Source organism: Heterodontus francisci, chromosome 49, assembly GCF_036365525.1.
Source record: "Heterodontus francisci isolate sHetFra1 chromosome 49, sHetFra1.hap1, whole genome shotgun sequence".
Taxonomy (NCBI): domain Eukaryota; kingdom Metazoa; phylum Chordata; class Chondrichthyes; order Heterodontiformes; family Heterodontidae; genus Heterodontus; species Heterodontus francisci.
In genome coordinates, this window is record NC_090419.1 from 10,910,468 (window position 1) to 10,926,184 (window position 15,717).

General features: G+C 48.7%; 1 protein-coding gene across 1 annotated transcript in view; it reads left to right on the plus strand.

The window, feature by feature from the left end:
* The first annotated feature begins 2,193 nt into the window (after positions 1–2,193).
* Positions 2,194–15,717, plus strand: part of dhx34 (DEAH (Asp-Glu-Ala-His) box polypeptide 34) — an 88,012-nt gene continuing 74,488 nt past the window's right edge. Inside the window, 2 exon segments of the mRNA XM_068024365.1 lie at positions 2,194–4,276; positions 4,490–5,280. Of these exon segments, the coding sequence (XP_067880466.1) occupies positions 4,045–4,276; positions 4,490–5,280 (1,023 nt within the window). The 5' untranslated portion in view covers positions 2,194–4,044.

Genomic DNA, 15,717 nt, shown 5'->3' on the forward strand with positions numbered 1-15,717 from the left:
CTTCTCCAGGTTGAATTCCATTTGCCACTTTTCTGCCCATCTGACCAGACCATCAATATCTTCCTGCAGCCTACAGCTATCCTCCTCGCTATCTACCACACGGCCAATCTTTGCGTCGTCTGCAAACTTCTTGATCATGCCCCCTCCATCCAAATCGTTAATAAACACCACAAAAAGCAGGGGGCCCAGTACTGAGCCCTGCGGAACGCCACTGGAAACAGCCCTCCAGTCGCAAAAACACCCATCAACAATTACCCTTTGTTTCCTGCCACTGAGCCAATTTTGTATCCACCTTGCTGCATTTCCCTGGATCCCATGGGATTTTATTTTTTTTAACCAGTCTGCCATGTGGGACCTTGTCAAAAACCTTGCTAAAATCCATGTAGATCACATCAACTGCACTACCCTCATCTATCTTCCTTGTTACTTCTTCAAAAACATTCGATCAATTTGGTTGTGACTTTCAGTTGCAGATTTCACAGTCACCATGACTGAGAGGAGCTTTTTATTCCCGATTTATTTAATTAACTGAATTTAAATACCCTCAGCTGCCGAGGTGGGATTTGAATCCATGTCTCGAGATTGTTACCCCAGGTTTATGGGTTATGAGTCCAGTAACATAGCCATGATGCCTCTGTACCCGATTAACATGTAGAAAAAGGTTTACATTCTTTGAAGTTTGTATATTTATTATCCCGTTTTCAAATAAACAAAAACATGAGAAAAATGGATTGTAGCTCCTTATTGGACAAGTACAGTAATGGATGCATTACATGTCAGATAACTTGACTGCAAGGACAGTTCCTGTTGGAAATCAGAATTGATGATGGAATTATGGAAGTTCGGACAAAACGTACGGGTTTAAAAGGTGGACTGAATTATGTCGGAATGGCCGGGCCAATTATCAGTCCCAGCTGCCTGCTCATGACGTCCTATGAGAGATCATTAAGAACATGAGAAACAGGAGAAGGGTGAGGCCATTCGGCCCCTCGATCCTGCTCCCCTCCCCCGTTCAATACGATCCTACCTACACTAGGGGCAATTGCTAATGGCCAATTTACCGATCAACCTGCAAGTCTTTTGGCATGGGGGAGGAAACCGGAGCACCCGGAGGAAACCCACGCGGACACAGGGAGAACTTGCAAACTCCACCACACAGGCAGTACCCGGAATCGAACCCGGGTCCCTGGAGCTGTGAGGCTGCGGTGCTAACCACTGCGCCAGTGAACCTTCACTGGGCCGCCTCCAATGCAAGTCTATCCTTCCTTAAATATAGAGACCAAAACCCGACACAGTCCTCCCTCCAGGTGTGGTCTGACCAAAGCTCCCTACCACTGTAGCAAGACATCCTTACTCCTGTACTCCAATCCCCTTTGCAATAAAGGCCAACATGTCATTTGCCTTGCTAATTGCCTGCTGTACCTGCATGCTAACTTTCTGGGTTCCTTATACGAGTGCAACCAAGTCTCTCTGAACACCAACGTTTAAAAAATTCACACCTTTAAAAAAATACTCTGCTTTTCTATTCCTACGGCCAAAGTGAATAATCTCACACTTCCCCACGTTATACTCCATCTGCCACCTTGTTACCCACTCACTTAACCTGTCTAAATCTCTTTGCAGCCTCTCTGCGTCCTCCCCACCTAGCTTTGTATCATCAGCAAACTTAGATACACTACTCTCTGTCTCTTTGACTAAATCATTAAGATAGATTGACGCAGCCTCAAAAAAAACTCAAATTTGTCAAACACAGTTTCCCTGTCGTCAAACCATGTTGACTTTGCCTAATCAACTCATCTATAGATATTAGGATAAAGTTAGAATCATAGAATAGGGGGAGAGGCCATTCAGCCCATCGAGCCTGTGTTGACCCACTCCGCACTCTGGTGTTCCCAGAATTCCGGTCCCTTATCAGTAGAAAATGGGAACTAAAACTCATTTTCAGGGTCCAGTTTGGTTTAATATCCATTATTACATTGCTACCACAGTCAGTAGCTGAGTGAAGAGGATGGGATGTGGGTGTGTGTGTGAGGTGATGGTGCGGCCGGGCGCTCCAAGGCCCCCGGTTGATTTGCGCCTGCGTACAGTTTGTTTCTGTGGTTCGCGCTCGGGGAAAATATTTCCCTCCGGGTCCCGGCGGGTCCTCGATGTCATCAGGGAGGCGCCGCGCGGCGTCATCACTGCGCGACGCAAATGAAAGCAAGGGGCAGGGAAGGAGAAAACAGTGAAGGAGAGAGAGAGATTGGGATAGAGAGAAAGAGAAAGACTGGGATAAAGGGAAAAGGGGGAGAGAGAGAGAGAGAGATTGATTGATTGGGATAGAGAGAAAGAGAAAGACTGGGATAAAGGGAAAAGGGGGAGAGAGAGAAAGAGAGAGATTGGGATAGAGAGAAAGAGAAAGACTGGGATAAAGGGAAAAGGGGGAGAGAGAGAGATTGATTGGGATAGAGAGAAAGAGAAAGACTGGGATAAAGGGAAAAGGGGGAGAGAGAGAAAGAGAGAGATTGGGATAGAGAGAAAGAGAAAGACTGGGATAAAGGGGAGAGAGAGAAAGAGAGAGATTGGGATAGAGAGAAAGAGAAAGACTGGGATAAAGGGAAAAGGGGGAGAGAGAGAGATTGATTGGGATAGAGAGAAAGAGAAAGACTGGGATAAAGGGAAAAGGGGGAGAGAGAGAAAGAGAGAGATTGGGATAGAGAGAAAGAGAAAGACTGGGATAAAGGGGAGAGAGAGAAAGAGAGAGATTGGGATAGAGAGAAAGAGAAAGACTGGGATAAAGGGAAAAGGGGGAGAGAGAGAGATTGATTGGGATAGAGAGAAAGAGAAAGACTGGGATAAAGGGAAAAGGGGGAGAGAGAGAAAGAGAGAGATTGGGATAGAGAGAAAGAGAAAGACTGGGATAAAGGGAAAAGGGGGAGAGAGAGAGATTGATTGGGATAGAGAGAAAGAGAAAGACTGGGATAAAGGGAAAAGGGGGAGAGAGAGAAAGAGAGAGATTGGGATAGAGAGAAAGAGAAAGACTGGGATAAAGGGAAAAGGGGGAGAGAGAGAGATTGATTGGGATAGAGAGAAAGAGAAAGACTGGGATAAAGGGAAAAGGGAGAGAGAGAGAGAGAGAGAGAGAGACTGGGATAGAGAGAAAGAGAAAGACGGATAGAGAGAAAGACTGGGATAAAGGGAAAAGGGAGAGAGAGAGACTGGGATAGAGAAAAAGAGAAAGACGGATAGAGAGAAAGAGAAAGACTGGGATAAAGGGAAAAGGGAGAGAGAGAGAGAGGCTGGGATAGAAAGAAAGAGAAAGCCAGGGATAGAGAGAAAAGGAAAAAGGGGAGAGAGAAAGACTGGGATAGAGGGAGAGTGAAAAAGAAAGAGAGGGAAAGGAAAGTGAGAGACTGGGATAGAGAGAGAGAGAAAGATTGGGATAGAGAGAAAGAAAAGGAAAAAAGAAAGAGAAGGAAAAGGGGAGAGAGTGAGAAAGGGATAGAGATACTGTGCCACTGAGAGATAAAGGGAGAGAAAGGGATAGAGAAAGAGTGCAGAGATAGAGGGAGAGAGAGACTGGGGAATTGGGCAATAGAGGGAGAGAGATGGGGAAGGAGAGACTGGGGCAGTGAGATAAAGGAAAACAAGGCAGCAACTGTGTGTGTGTGAGAGAGAGAGACACAGGCTGACTGACTCTGGGGCACAGCGAGAGAGAGAGAAGAGACAGCGGACTGGGACTGCAGTGGGAGAGACTGGGATATTGAGAGAGAGGGAGAGTGAAAAGGGACTGGGGAGTCAGTCACGGAGGAACTGAGGGAGAGGATAGAAAGACTGGGAGGGAGCTTAGAACATTCACAGAAACGTGGAAATAGGGTGAGGAGAGCAGACAGGGACAGGCGCAACTGCCAGACAGACACAGACCCTCCGACAGGGAGTCTGGCCCTCAGAACCAGGCTGGTCTGCGAGGCACGGAGGGTCAGGCTGCAGAAAGGTTGAGGAGTCTGATCGGATTGTGGGAGAGAGAAATGAGACTGAGAGCCCTCAGTCGGAGCGGACAACACGATGTCTAGTCAAGGAGCGGAAGGCGTGTGGAGCTACGACTGGAGCCGGCCAGAGACGCGGGCACGTCTGGAGGAGATCTTCTTCCGAGAGAAGGATTTCATCCGGGTCGGGAGCGAGGAATGCCAGGAATTCTGGAGCTTCCTGGAGCGCTATCAGAGATTCCAGCAGAGACAGAGGGAGAAGAAGGATCAGCGGCGACGAGAGGGAGAGGGGACGACAGGGGAAAGAGGGAGTGAGAAAAGGAGAGGGGGGAAGAGAGAGGAAGGAGGGAACGAGAGAAGGGGAAAAGGAGAGGGGGCGACAAGGGAAAGAGGGAACGAGAGGCGGGAGAAAGGAGAGGGTTCGAGAGGGGCAGGAGGGAATGAGAGGAGGAGAGGACGAGAGAGGATGAGAGAGGAAGGGGGGAATGAGAGAAGGGGGGAAGGAGATGTGATTAAAGGGGTAGGGGGCCGGGCAGTGCTGGAGCTGCCGATGGAGTATGACCCGGGGTACCGGATTAACCTGTCGGTGGTGACGGGGGATGTGGAGCAAGTGGCCAGCGGGGGTAGGCGGAGGGGCAGGGCAGGCATTGGGGAGAGGGAGGAGATCCCCCGGGTGGAGAGAGCCGCTTTCCGCCAGGCGTTGCGGCACTTTGCCGAGTTCAGGCAGAAGCAGAGTTTCGGCCGGCTTTGCCATCTGTTCCAGTGCCGGCGGGGCCTGCCCATTGCTAACTACCGGAGCCGGCTGCTGGAGCTGGTGAGGGATGAGCCAGTACTGGTGGTGGCCGGTGATACGGGCTGCGGGAAATCCACCCAGGTGCCCCAGTACCTGCTGGAGGCCTGGCTCCCTCCGGGGTACGGCCTGGCCTGCACTCAGCCGCGCCGCATCGCCTGCCTCTCGCTGGCCAAGCGGGTGGGCCTGGAGAGCCTGCAGCCTTGGACTGTGGGCTACCGCATCCGCTTCGAGGCCTCGGACCCCCCCGGAGCCCGCCTGCTTTTCCTCACCGAGGGTCTGCTCCTCCGTCAGCTCCAGGCAGCCGGCCCTGCCCTCGACCGCTACTGCGCCATCATCGTAGACGAGGCCCACGAGCGCCACCTACACGGAGACTTCCTGCTCGGGGTCCTGCGGGGTCTCCAGGCTGCCCGGCCCGGACTCCGACTCCTCCTCATGTCAGCCACCATCAACACTGACCTCTTCTCGCGCTACTTCAACGGAGCTCCCGTCCTCCAGGTCCCCGGGAGACTCTTCCCCATCAAGGTGAGGAGGATCAGGCGATGTGCTCAGCCTAAACTATGTCATCGTCGAACCCGAACCCTGAACCCAGTCATCGTCAATCCCGAACCCTAACCCTGAACCCAGTCATCGTCAATCCCGAACCCTAACCCTGAACCCAGTCATCGTCAATCCCGAACCCTAACCCTGAACCCAGTCATCGTCAATCCCGAACCCTAACCCTGAACCCAGTCATCGTCAATCCCGAACCCTAACCCTGAACCCAGTCATCGTCAATCCCGAACCCTAACCCTGAACCCAGTCATCGTCAATCCCGAACCCTAACCCTGAACCCAGTCATCGTCAATCCCGAACCCTAACCCTGAACCCAGTCATCGTCAATCCCGAACCCTAACCCTGAACCCAGTCATCGTCAATCCCGAACCCTAACCCTGAACCCAGTCATCGTCAATCCCGAACCCTAACCCTGAACCCAGTCATCGTCAATCCCGAACCCTAACCCTGAACCCAGTCATCGTCAATCCCGTACCCTAACCCTGAACCCAGTCATCAACCCCGTACCCTAACCCTAAACCCAGTCATCGTCAATCCCGAACCCTAACCCTGAACCCAGTCATTGTCAACCCCGTACCCTAACCTTAAACCTAGTCATCGTCAACCCAGAACCCTAACCACAATCCCAGTCATCAATCCCATACCCTAACCCGAAACCCAGTCATCAACCACGTACCCTAACCCTAAACCCAGTCATCAACCCTGAACCCTGAACTCAGTCATCGTCAATCCCGAACCCTAACCCTGAACCCAGTCATCGTCAATCCCGAACCCTAACCCTGAACCCAGTCATCGTCAATCCCATACCCTAACCCTAAACCCAGTCATCAACCCCGTACCCTAACCTTAAACCCAGTCATCGTCAACCCAGAACCCTAACCCTAATCCCAGTCATCAATCCCATACCCTAACCCGAAACCCAGTCATCAACCCCATACCCTAACCCGAAACCAAGTCATCAACCCCGTACCCTAACCCTAAACCCAGTCATCAACCCTGAACCCTAAACCCAGTCATCGTCAACCCCGAACCCTAAACCCAGTCATCAACCCCGAACCCTAAACCCAGTCATCAACCCCGAACCCTAAACCCAGTCATCAACCCCGAACCCTAAACCCAGTCATCAACCCCGAACCCTAAACCCAGTCATCAACCCCGAACCCTAAACCCAGTCATTGTCAACCCCGAACCCTAAACCCAGTCATCAACCCCGAACCCTAAACCCAGTCATCAACCCCGAACCCTAAACCCAGTCATCAACCCCGAACCCTAAACCCAGTCATCAACCCCGAACCCTAAACCCAGTCATCAACCCCGAACCCTAAACCCAGTCATCAACCCCGAACCCTAAACCCAGTCATCAACCCCGAACCCTAAACCCAGTCATCAACCCCGAACCCTAAACCCAGTCATCAACCCCGAACCCTAAACCCAGTCATCAACCCCGAACCCTAAACCCAGTCATCAACCCCGAACCCTAAACCCAGTCATCAACCCCGAACCCTAAACCCAGTCATCAACCCCGAACCCTAAACCTAAACCCAGTCATCAACCCCGAACCCTAAACCTAAACCCAGTCATCAACCCCGAACCCTAAACCTAAACCCAGTCATCAACCCCGAACCCTAAACCTAAACCCAGTCATCAACCCCGAACCCTAAACCTAAACCCAGTCATCAACCCCGAACCCTAACCCCAGTCATCAATCCCGTACCCGAACCCTAACCCCAGTCTTCAATCCCGTACCCTAACCCTAACCCCAGTCATCAATCCCGTACCCTAACACTAACCCCAGTTATCAATCCCGAGCCCTAACCCTAAACCCAGTCATCAATCCCGTACCCTAACCCTAACCCCAGTCATCAATCCCGAGCCCTAACCCTAAACCCAGTCATCAATCCCGAGCCCTAACCCTAAACCCAGTCATCAATCCCGAGCCCTAACCCTAAACCCAGTCATCAATCCCGTACCCTAACCCCAGTCATCAATCCCGAGCCCTAACCCTAACCCCAGTCATCAATCCCGTACCCTAACCCCAGTCATCAATCCCGAGCCCTAACCCTAAACCCAGTCATCAATCCCGTACCCTAACCCCAGTCATCAATCCCGAGCCCTAACCCTAAACCCAGTCATCAATCCCGTACCCTAACCCTAACCCCAGTCATCAATCCCGTACCCGAACCCTAAACCAGTCATCAATCCCGTACCCTAACCCTAAACCCAGTCATCAACCCCGTACCCTAAACCAGTCATCAACCCCGTACCCGAACCCTAACCCCAGTCATCAATCCCGTACCCTAACCCTAAACCCAGTCATCAATCCCGTACCCTAACACTAAACCCAGTCATCAATCCCGAGCCCTAACCCTAAACCAGTCATCAATCCCGTACCCTAACCCTAAACCCAGTCATCAACCCCGTACCCTAACCCTAAACCCAGTCATCAACCCCGTACCCGAACCCTAACCCCAGTCATCAATCCCGTACCCTAACCCTAACCCCAGTCATCAATCCCGTACCCTAACCCTAAACCCAGTCATCAATCCCGTACCCTAACACTAAACCCAGTCATCAATCCCGAGCCCTAACCCTAAACCAGTCATCAATCCCGTACCCTAACCCTAAACCCAGTCATCAACCCCGTACCCTAACACTAACCCCAGTCATCAATCCCGTACCCAAACCCTAAACCCAGTCATCAATCCCGAGCCCTAACACTAAACCCAGTCATCAATCCCGTACCCTAACCCTAAACCCAGTCATCAATCCCGTACCCTAACACTAAACCCAGCCATCAACCCCGAACCCTAAACCAGTCATCAATCCCGTACCCGAACCCTAACCCCAGTCATCAATCCCGAGCCCTAACCCTAACCCCAGTCATCAATCCCGTACCCTAACACTAAACCCAGTCATCAATCCCGAGCCCTAACCCTAAACCAGTCATCAATCCCGAGCCCTAACCCTAAACCCAGTCATCAACCCCGTACCCGAACCCTAACCCCAGTCATCAATCCCGAGCCCTAACCCTAACCCCAGTCATCAATCCCGTACCCTAACACTAAACCCAGTCATCAATCCCGAGCCCTAACCCTAAACCAGTCATCAATCCCGTACCCTAACCCTAAACCCAGTCATCAACCCCGTACCCGAACCCTAACCCCAGTCATCAATCCCGAGCCCTAACCCTAACCCCAGTCATCAATCCCGAGCCCTAACCCTAAACCAGTCATCAATTCCGTACCCTAACACTAAACCCAGTCATCAATCCCGAGCCCTAACCCTAAACCAGTCATCAATCCCGTACCCTAACCCTAAACCCAGTCATCAACCCCGTACCCGAACCCTAACCCCAGTCATCAATCCCGAGCCCTAACCCTAACCCCAGTCATCAATCCCGTACCCTAACACTAAACCCAGTCATCAATCCCGAGCCCTAACCCTAAACCAGTCATCAATCCCGAGCCCTAACCCTAAACCCAGTCATCAACCCCGTACCCGAACCCTAACCCCAGTCATCAATCCCGAGCCCTAACCCTAACCCCAGTCATCAATCCCGTACCCTAACACTAAACCCAGTCATCAATCCCGAGCCCTAACCCTAAACCAGTCATCAATCCCGTACCCTAACCCTAAACCCAGTCATCAACCCCGTACCCGAACCCTAACCCCAGTCATCAATCCCGAGCCCTAACCCTAACCCCAGTCATCAATCCCGTACCCTAACACTAAACCCAGTCATCAATCCCGTACCCTAACCCTAAACCCAGTCATCAACCCCGTACCCGAACCCTAACCCCAGTCATCAATCCCGAGCCCTAACCCTAACCCCAGTCATCAATCCCGTACCCTAACACTAAACCCAGTCATCAATCCCGAGCCCTAACCCGAAACCCAGTCATCAATCCCGTACCTTAACCCTAAACCCAGTCATCAATCCCGAGCCCTAATCCTAAACCCAGTCATCAATCCCGTACCCGAACCCTAAACCAGTCATCAATCCCGTACCCTAACCCTAAACCCAGTCATCAATCCCGAGCCCTAACCCTAACCCCAGTCATCAATCCCGTACCCTAACCCTAAACCCAGTCATCAATCCCGTACCCTAACACTAACCCCAGTCATCAAACCCGTACCCGAACCCTAAACCCAGTCATCAAACCCGTACCCGAACCCTAAACCCAGTCATCAAACCCGTACCCTAACCCTAAACCCAGTCATCGCCAACCCCGTACCCTAACTCGAGTTAGATTAGGGCCAATCAAGGCTAGTAGTGGGAAGTTGTGTGTGGAATCAGAGGAGATAGGGGAAGTGTTAAATGAATATTTTGCGTCAGTATTTACAGTAGAGAAAGAAAATGTTGTCGAGGAGAATACTGAGATTCAGGCTACTAGGCTAGATGGGATTGAGGTTCACAAGGAGGAGGTGTTAGCAATTTTGGAAAGTGTGAAAATAGATAAGTCCCCTGGGCCAGATGGGATTTATCCTAGGATTCTCTGGGAAGCTAGGGAGGAGATTGCAGAGCCTTTGTCCTTGATCTTTATGTCGTCATTGTCGACAGGAATAGTGCCGGAAGACTGGAGGATAGCAAATGTTGTCCCCTTGTTCAAGAAGGGGAGTAGAGACAGCCCTGGTAATTATAGACCTGTGAGCCTTACTTCAGTTGTGGGTAAAATGTTGGAAAAGGTTAGAAGAGACAGGATTTATAATCATCTTGAAAAGAAAAAGTTAATTAGCGATAGTCAGCACGGTTTTGTGAAGGGTAGGTCGTGCCTCACAAACCTTATTGAGTTTTTCGAGAAGGTGACCAAACAGGTGGATGAGGGTAAAGCAGTGGATGTGGTGTATATGGATTTCAGTAAGGCGTTTGATAAGGTTCCCCACGGTAGGCTATTGCAGAATACGGAAGTATGGGGTTGAAGGTGATTTAGAACTCTGGATCAGAAATTGGCTAGCTGAAAGAAGACAGAGGGTGGTGGTTGATGGCAAATGTTCATCCTGGAGTTTAGTTACTAGTGGTGTACCGCAAGGATCTGTTTTGGGGCCACTGCTGTTTGTCATTTTTATAAATGACCTGGAAGAGGGTGTAGAAGGGTGGGTTAGTAAATTTGCGGATGACACTAAGGTCGGTGGAGTTGTGGATAGTGCCGAAGGATGTTGTAGGGTACAGAGGGACATAGATAGGCTGCAGAGCTGGGCTGAGAGATGACAAATGGAGTTTAATGCGGAAAAGTGTGAGGTGATTCACTTTGGAAGGAGTAACAGGAATGCAGAGTACTGGGCTAATGGGAAGATTCTTGGTAGTGTAGATGAACAGAGAGATCTTGGTGTCCAGGTACATAAATCCCTGAAGGTTGCTACCCAGGTTAATAGGGCTGTTAAGAAGGCATATGGTGTGTTAGCTTTTATTAGTTGGGGGATCGAGTTTCGGAGCCACGAGGTCATGCTGCAGCTGTACAAAACTCTGGTGAGACCGCACCTGGAGTATTGCGTGCAGTTCTGGTCACCGCATTATAGGAAGGATGTGGAAGCTTTGGAAAGGGTGCAGAGGAGATTTACTAGGATGTTGCCTGGTATGGAGGGAAGGTCTTACGAGGAAAGGCTGAGGGACTTGAGGTTGTTTTCATTGGAGAGAAGGAGGAGGAGAGGTGACTTAATAGAGACATATAAGATAATCAGAGGGTTAGATAGGGTGGATAGTGAGAGTCTTTTTCCTCGGATGGTGATGGCAAACACGAGGGGACATAGCTTTAAGTTGAGGGGTGATAGATATAGGACAGATGTCAGAGGTAGTTTCTTTACTCAGAGAGTAGTAGGGGCGTGGAACGCCCTGCCTGCAACAGTAGTAGACTCGCCAACTTTAAGGGCATTTAAGTGGTCATTGGATAGACATATGGATGAAAATGGAATAGTGTAGGTCAGATGGTTTCACAGGTCGGCACAACATCGAGGGCCGAAGGGCCTGTACTGCGCTGTAATGTTCTAATTCGAATTCTAACCCTAAACCCAGTCATCGTCAACCCCGAACCTGAACGCTAAACCCAGTCATCATTGTACGTGTTGATGAAGCTGTGTGTGTCTGATGTACGTGTTGATGATGCTGTGTGTGTCTGATGTATGTGTTGATGATGCTGTGTGTGTCTGATGTACGTGTTGATGATGCTGTGTGTGTCTGATGTACGTGTTGATGAAGCTGTGTGTGTCTGATGTATGTGTTGATGATGCTGTGTGTGGCTGATGTACGTGTTGATGATGCTGTGTGTATCTGATGTATGTGTTGATGAAGCTGTGTGTATCTGATGTACGTGTTGATGATGCTGTGTGTGTCTGATGTATGTGTTGATGATGCTGTGTGTATCTGATCTTTCTTTTGGGCCTCCTTATCTCGAGAGACAATGGATACGCGCCTGGAGGTGGTCAGTGGTTTGTGAAGCAGCGCCTGGAGTGGCTATAAAGGCCAATTCTGGAGTGACAGGCTCTTCCACAGGTGCTGCAGAGAAATTTGTTTGTTGGGGCTGTTGCACAGTTGGCTCTCCCCTTGCGCCTCTGTCTTTTTTCCTGCCAACTACTAAGTCTCTTCGACTCGCCACAATTTAGCCCTGTCTTTATGGCTGCCCGCCAGCTCTGGCGAATGCTGGCAACTGACTCCCACGACTTGTGATCAATGTCACACGATTTCATGTCGCGTTTGCAGACGTCTTTATAACGGAGACATGGACGGCCGGTGGGTCTGATACCAGTGGCGAGCTCGCTGCACAATGTGTCTTTGGGGATCCTGCCATCTTCCATGCGGCTCACATGGCCAAGCCATCTCAAGCGCCGCTGACTCAGTAGTGTGTATAAGCTGGGGGTGTTGGCCGCTTCAAGGACTTCTGTGTTGGAGATATAGTCCTGCCACCTGATGCCAAGTATTCTCCGAAGGCAGCGAAGATGGAATGAATTGAGACGTCGCTCTTGGCTGGCATACGTTGTACGTGTTGATGAAACTGTGTGTATCTGATGTACGTGTTGATGAAGCTGTGTGTGTCTGATGTATGTGTTGATGATGCTGTGTGTGTCTGATGTACGTGTTGATGATGCTGTGTGTGTCTGATGTATGTGTTGATGCTGTGTGTGTCTGATGTATGTGTTGATGATGCTGTGTGTATCTGATGTATGTGTTGATGAAGCTGTGTGTGTCTGATGTAGGTGTTGATGATGCTGTGTGTATCTGATGTACGTGTTGATGATGCTGTGTGTGTCTGATGTATGTGTTGATGATGTTGTGTGTGTCTGATGTATGTGTTGATGATGCTGTGTGTGTCTGATGTATGTGTTGATGATGCTGTGTGTATCTGATGTATGTGTTGATGATGCTGTGTGTGTTTGATGTATGTGTTGATGAAGCTGTGTGTGTCTGATGTATGTGTTGATGATGCTGTGTGTATCTGATGTATGTGTTGATGATGCTGTGTGTGTCTGATGTATGTGTTGATGATGCTGTGTGTATCTGATGTATGTGTTGATGCTGTGTGTGTCTGATGTATGTGTTGATGAAGCTGTGTGTATCTGATGTACGTGTTGATGATGCTGTGTGTATCTGATGTATGTGTTGATGATGCTGTGTGTGTTTGATGTATGTGTTGATGAAGCTGTGTGTGTCTGATGTATGTGTTGATGATGCTGTGTGTATCTGATGTACGTGTTGATGATGCTGTGTGTATCTGATGTATGTGTTGATGATGCTGTGTGTGTTTGATGTATGTGTTGATGAAGCTGTGTGTGTCTGATGTATGTGTTGATGAAGCTGTGTGTATCTGATGTACGTGTTGATGATGCTGTGTGTATCTGATGTATGTGTTGATGAAGCTGTGTGTGTCTGATGTACGTGTTGATGATGCTGTGTGTATCTGATGTATGTGTTGATGAAGCTGTGTGTATCTGATGTACGTGTTGATGATGCTGTGTGTGTCTGATGTACGTGTTGATGATGCTGTGTGTATCTGATGTATCTGTTGATGATGCTGTGTGTGTCTGATGTACGTGTTGATGATGCTGTGTGTATCTGATGTATGTGTTGATGATGCTGTGTGTGTCTGATGTACATGTTGATGATGCTGTGTGTGTCTGATGTATGTGTTGATGATGCTGTGTGTATCTGATGTATGTGTTGATGATGCTGTGTGTATCTGATGGATGTGTTGATGATGCTGTGTGTGTCTGATGTACATGTTGATGATGCTGTGTGTATCTGATGTATGTGTTGATGATGCTGTGTGTGTCTGATGTATGTGTTGATGGTGCTGTGTGTGTCTGATGTACATGTTGATGATGCTGTGTGTGTCTGATGTATGTGTTGATGATGCTGTGTGTGTCTGATGTACATGTTGATGATGCTGTGTGTGTCTGATGTATGTGTTGATGATGCTGTGTGTATCTGATGTACGTGTTGATGATGCTGTGTGTATCTGATGTACGTGTTGATGATGCTGTGTGTATCTGATGTATGTGTTGATGATGCTGTGTGTGTCTGATGTATGTGTTGATGATGCTGTGTGTATCTGATGTACGTGTTGATGCTGTGTGTGTCTGATGTATGTGTTGATGATGCTGTGTGTATCTGATGTATGTGTTGATGATGCTGTGTGTATCTGATGTACGTGTTGATGATGCTGTGTGTATCTGATGTACGTGTTGATGATGCTGTGTGTGTCTGATGTACATGTTGATGATGCTGTGTGTATCTGATGTACGTGTTGATGATGCTGTGTGTGTCTGATGTACATGTTGATGATGCTGTGTGTGTCTGATGTATGTGTTGATGATGCTGTGTGTATCTGATGTACGTGTTGATGATGCTGTGTGTATCTGATGTACGTGTTGATGCTGTGTGTATCTGATGTATGTGTTGATGATGCTGTGTGTATCTGATGTACGTGTTGATGATGCTGTGTGTGTCTGATGTACATGTTGATGATGCTGTGTGTATCTGATGTATGTGTTGATGATGCTGTGTGTATCTGATGTACGTGTTGATGATGCTGTGTGTATCTGATGTACGTGTTGATGATGCTGTGTGTATCTGATGTATGTGTTGATGATGCTGTGTGTATCTGATGTACGTGTTGATGATGCTGTGTGTGTCTGATGTACATGTTGATGATGCTGTGTGTGTCTGATGTATGTGTTGATGATGCTGTGTGTATCTGATGTACGTGTTGATGATGCTGTGTGTATCTGATGTACGTGTTGATGCTGTGTGTGTCTGATGTATGTGTTGATGATGCTGTGTGTGTCTGATGTATGTGTTGATGATGCTGTGTGTGTCTGATGTACGTGTTGATGATGCTGTGTGTATCTGATGTACGTGTTGATGATGCTGTGTGTGTCTGATGTGCGTGTTGATGAAGCTGTGTGTATCTGATGTACGTGTTGATGATGCTGTGTGTATCTGATGTACGTGTTGATGATGCTGTGTGTATCTGATGTACGTGTTGATGCTGTGTGTATCTGATGTATGTGTTGATGCTGTGTGTATCTGATGTACGTGTTGATGATGCTGTGTGTGTCTGATGTACATGTTGATGATGCTGTCTGTATCTGATGTATGTGTTGATGATGCTGTGTGTATCTGATGTACGTGTTGATGATGCTGTGTGTATCTGATGTACGTGTTGATGATGCTGTGTGTATCTGATGTATGTGTTGATGATGCTGTGTGTATCTGATGTACGTGTTGATGATGCTGTGTGTGTCTGATGTACATGTTGATGATGCTGTGTGTGTCTGATGTATGTGTTGATGATGCTGTGTGTATCTGATGTACGTGTTGATGATGCTGTGTGTATCTGATGTACGTGTTGATGCTGTGTGTGTCTGATGTATGTGTTGATGATGCTGTGTGTGTCTGATGTATGTGTTGATTATGCTGTGTGTGTCTGATGTACGTGTTGATGATGCTGTGTGTATCTGATGTATGTGTTGATGATGCTGTGTGTGTCTGATGTGCGTGTTGATGAAGCTGTGTGTATCTGATGTACGTGTTGATGATGCTGTGTGTATCTGATGTATGTGTTGATGATGCTGTGTGTATCTGATGTACGTGTTGATGATGCTGTGTGTATCTGATGTATGTGTTGATGATGCTGTGTGTATCTGATGTACGTGTTGATGATGCTGTGTGTGTCTGATGTACGTGTTGATGATGCTGTGTGTGTCTGATGTACGTGTTGATGATGCTGTGTGTGTCTGATGTACGTGTTGATGATGCTGTGTGTGTCTGATGTACGTGTTGATGATGCTGTGTGTGTCTGATGTACGTGTTGATGATGCTGTGTGTATCTGATGTACGTGTTGATGATGCTGTGTGTATCTGATGTACGTGTTGATGATGCTGTGTGTGTCTGATGTACGTGTTGATGATGCTGT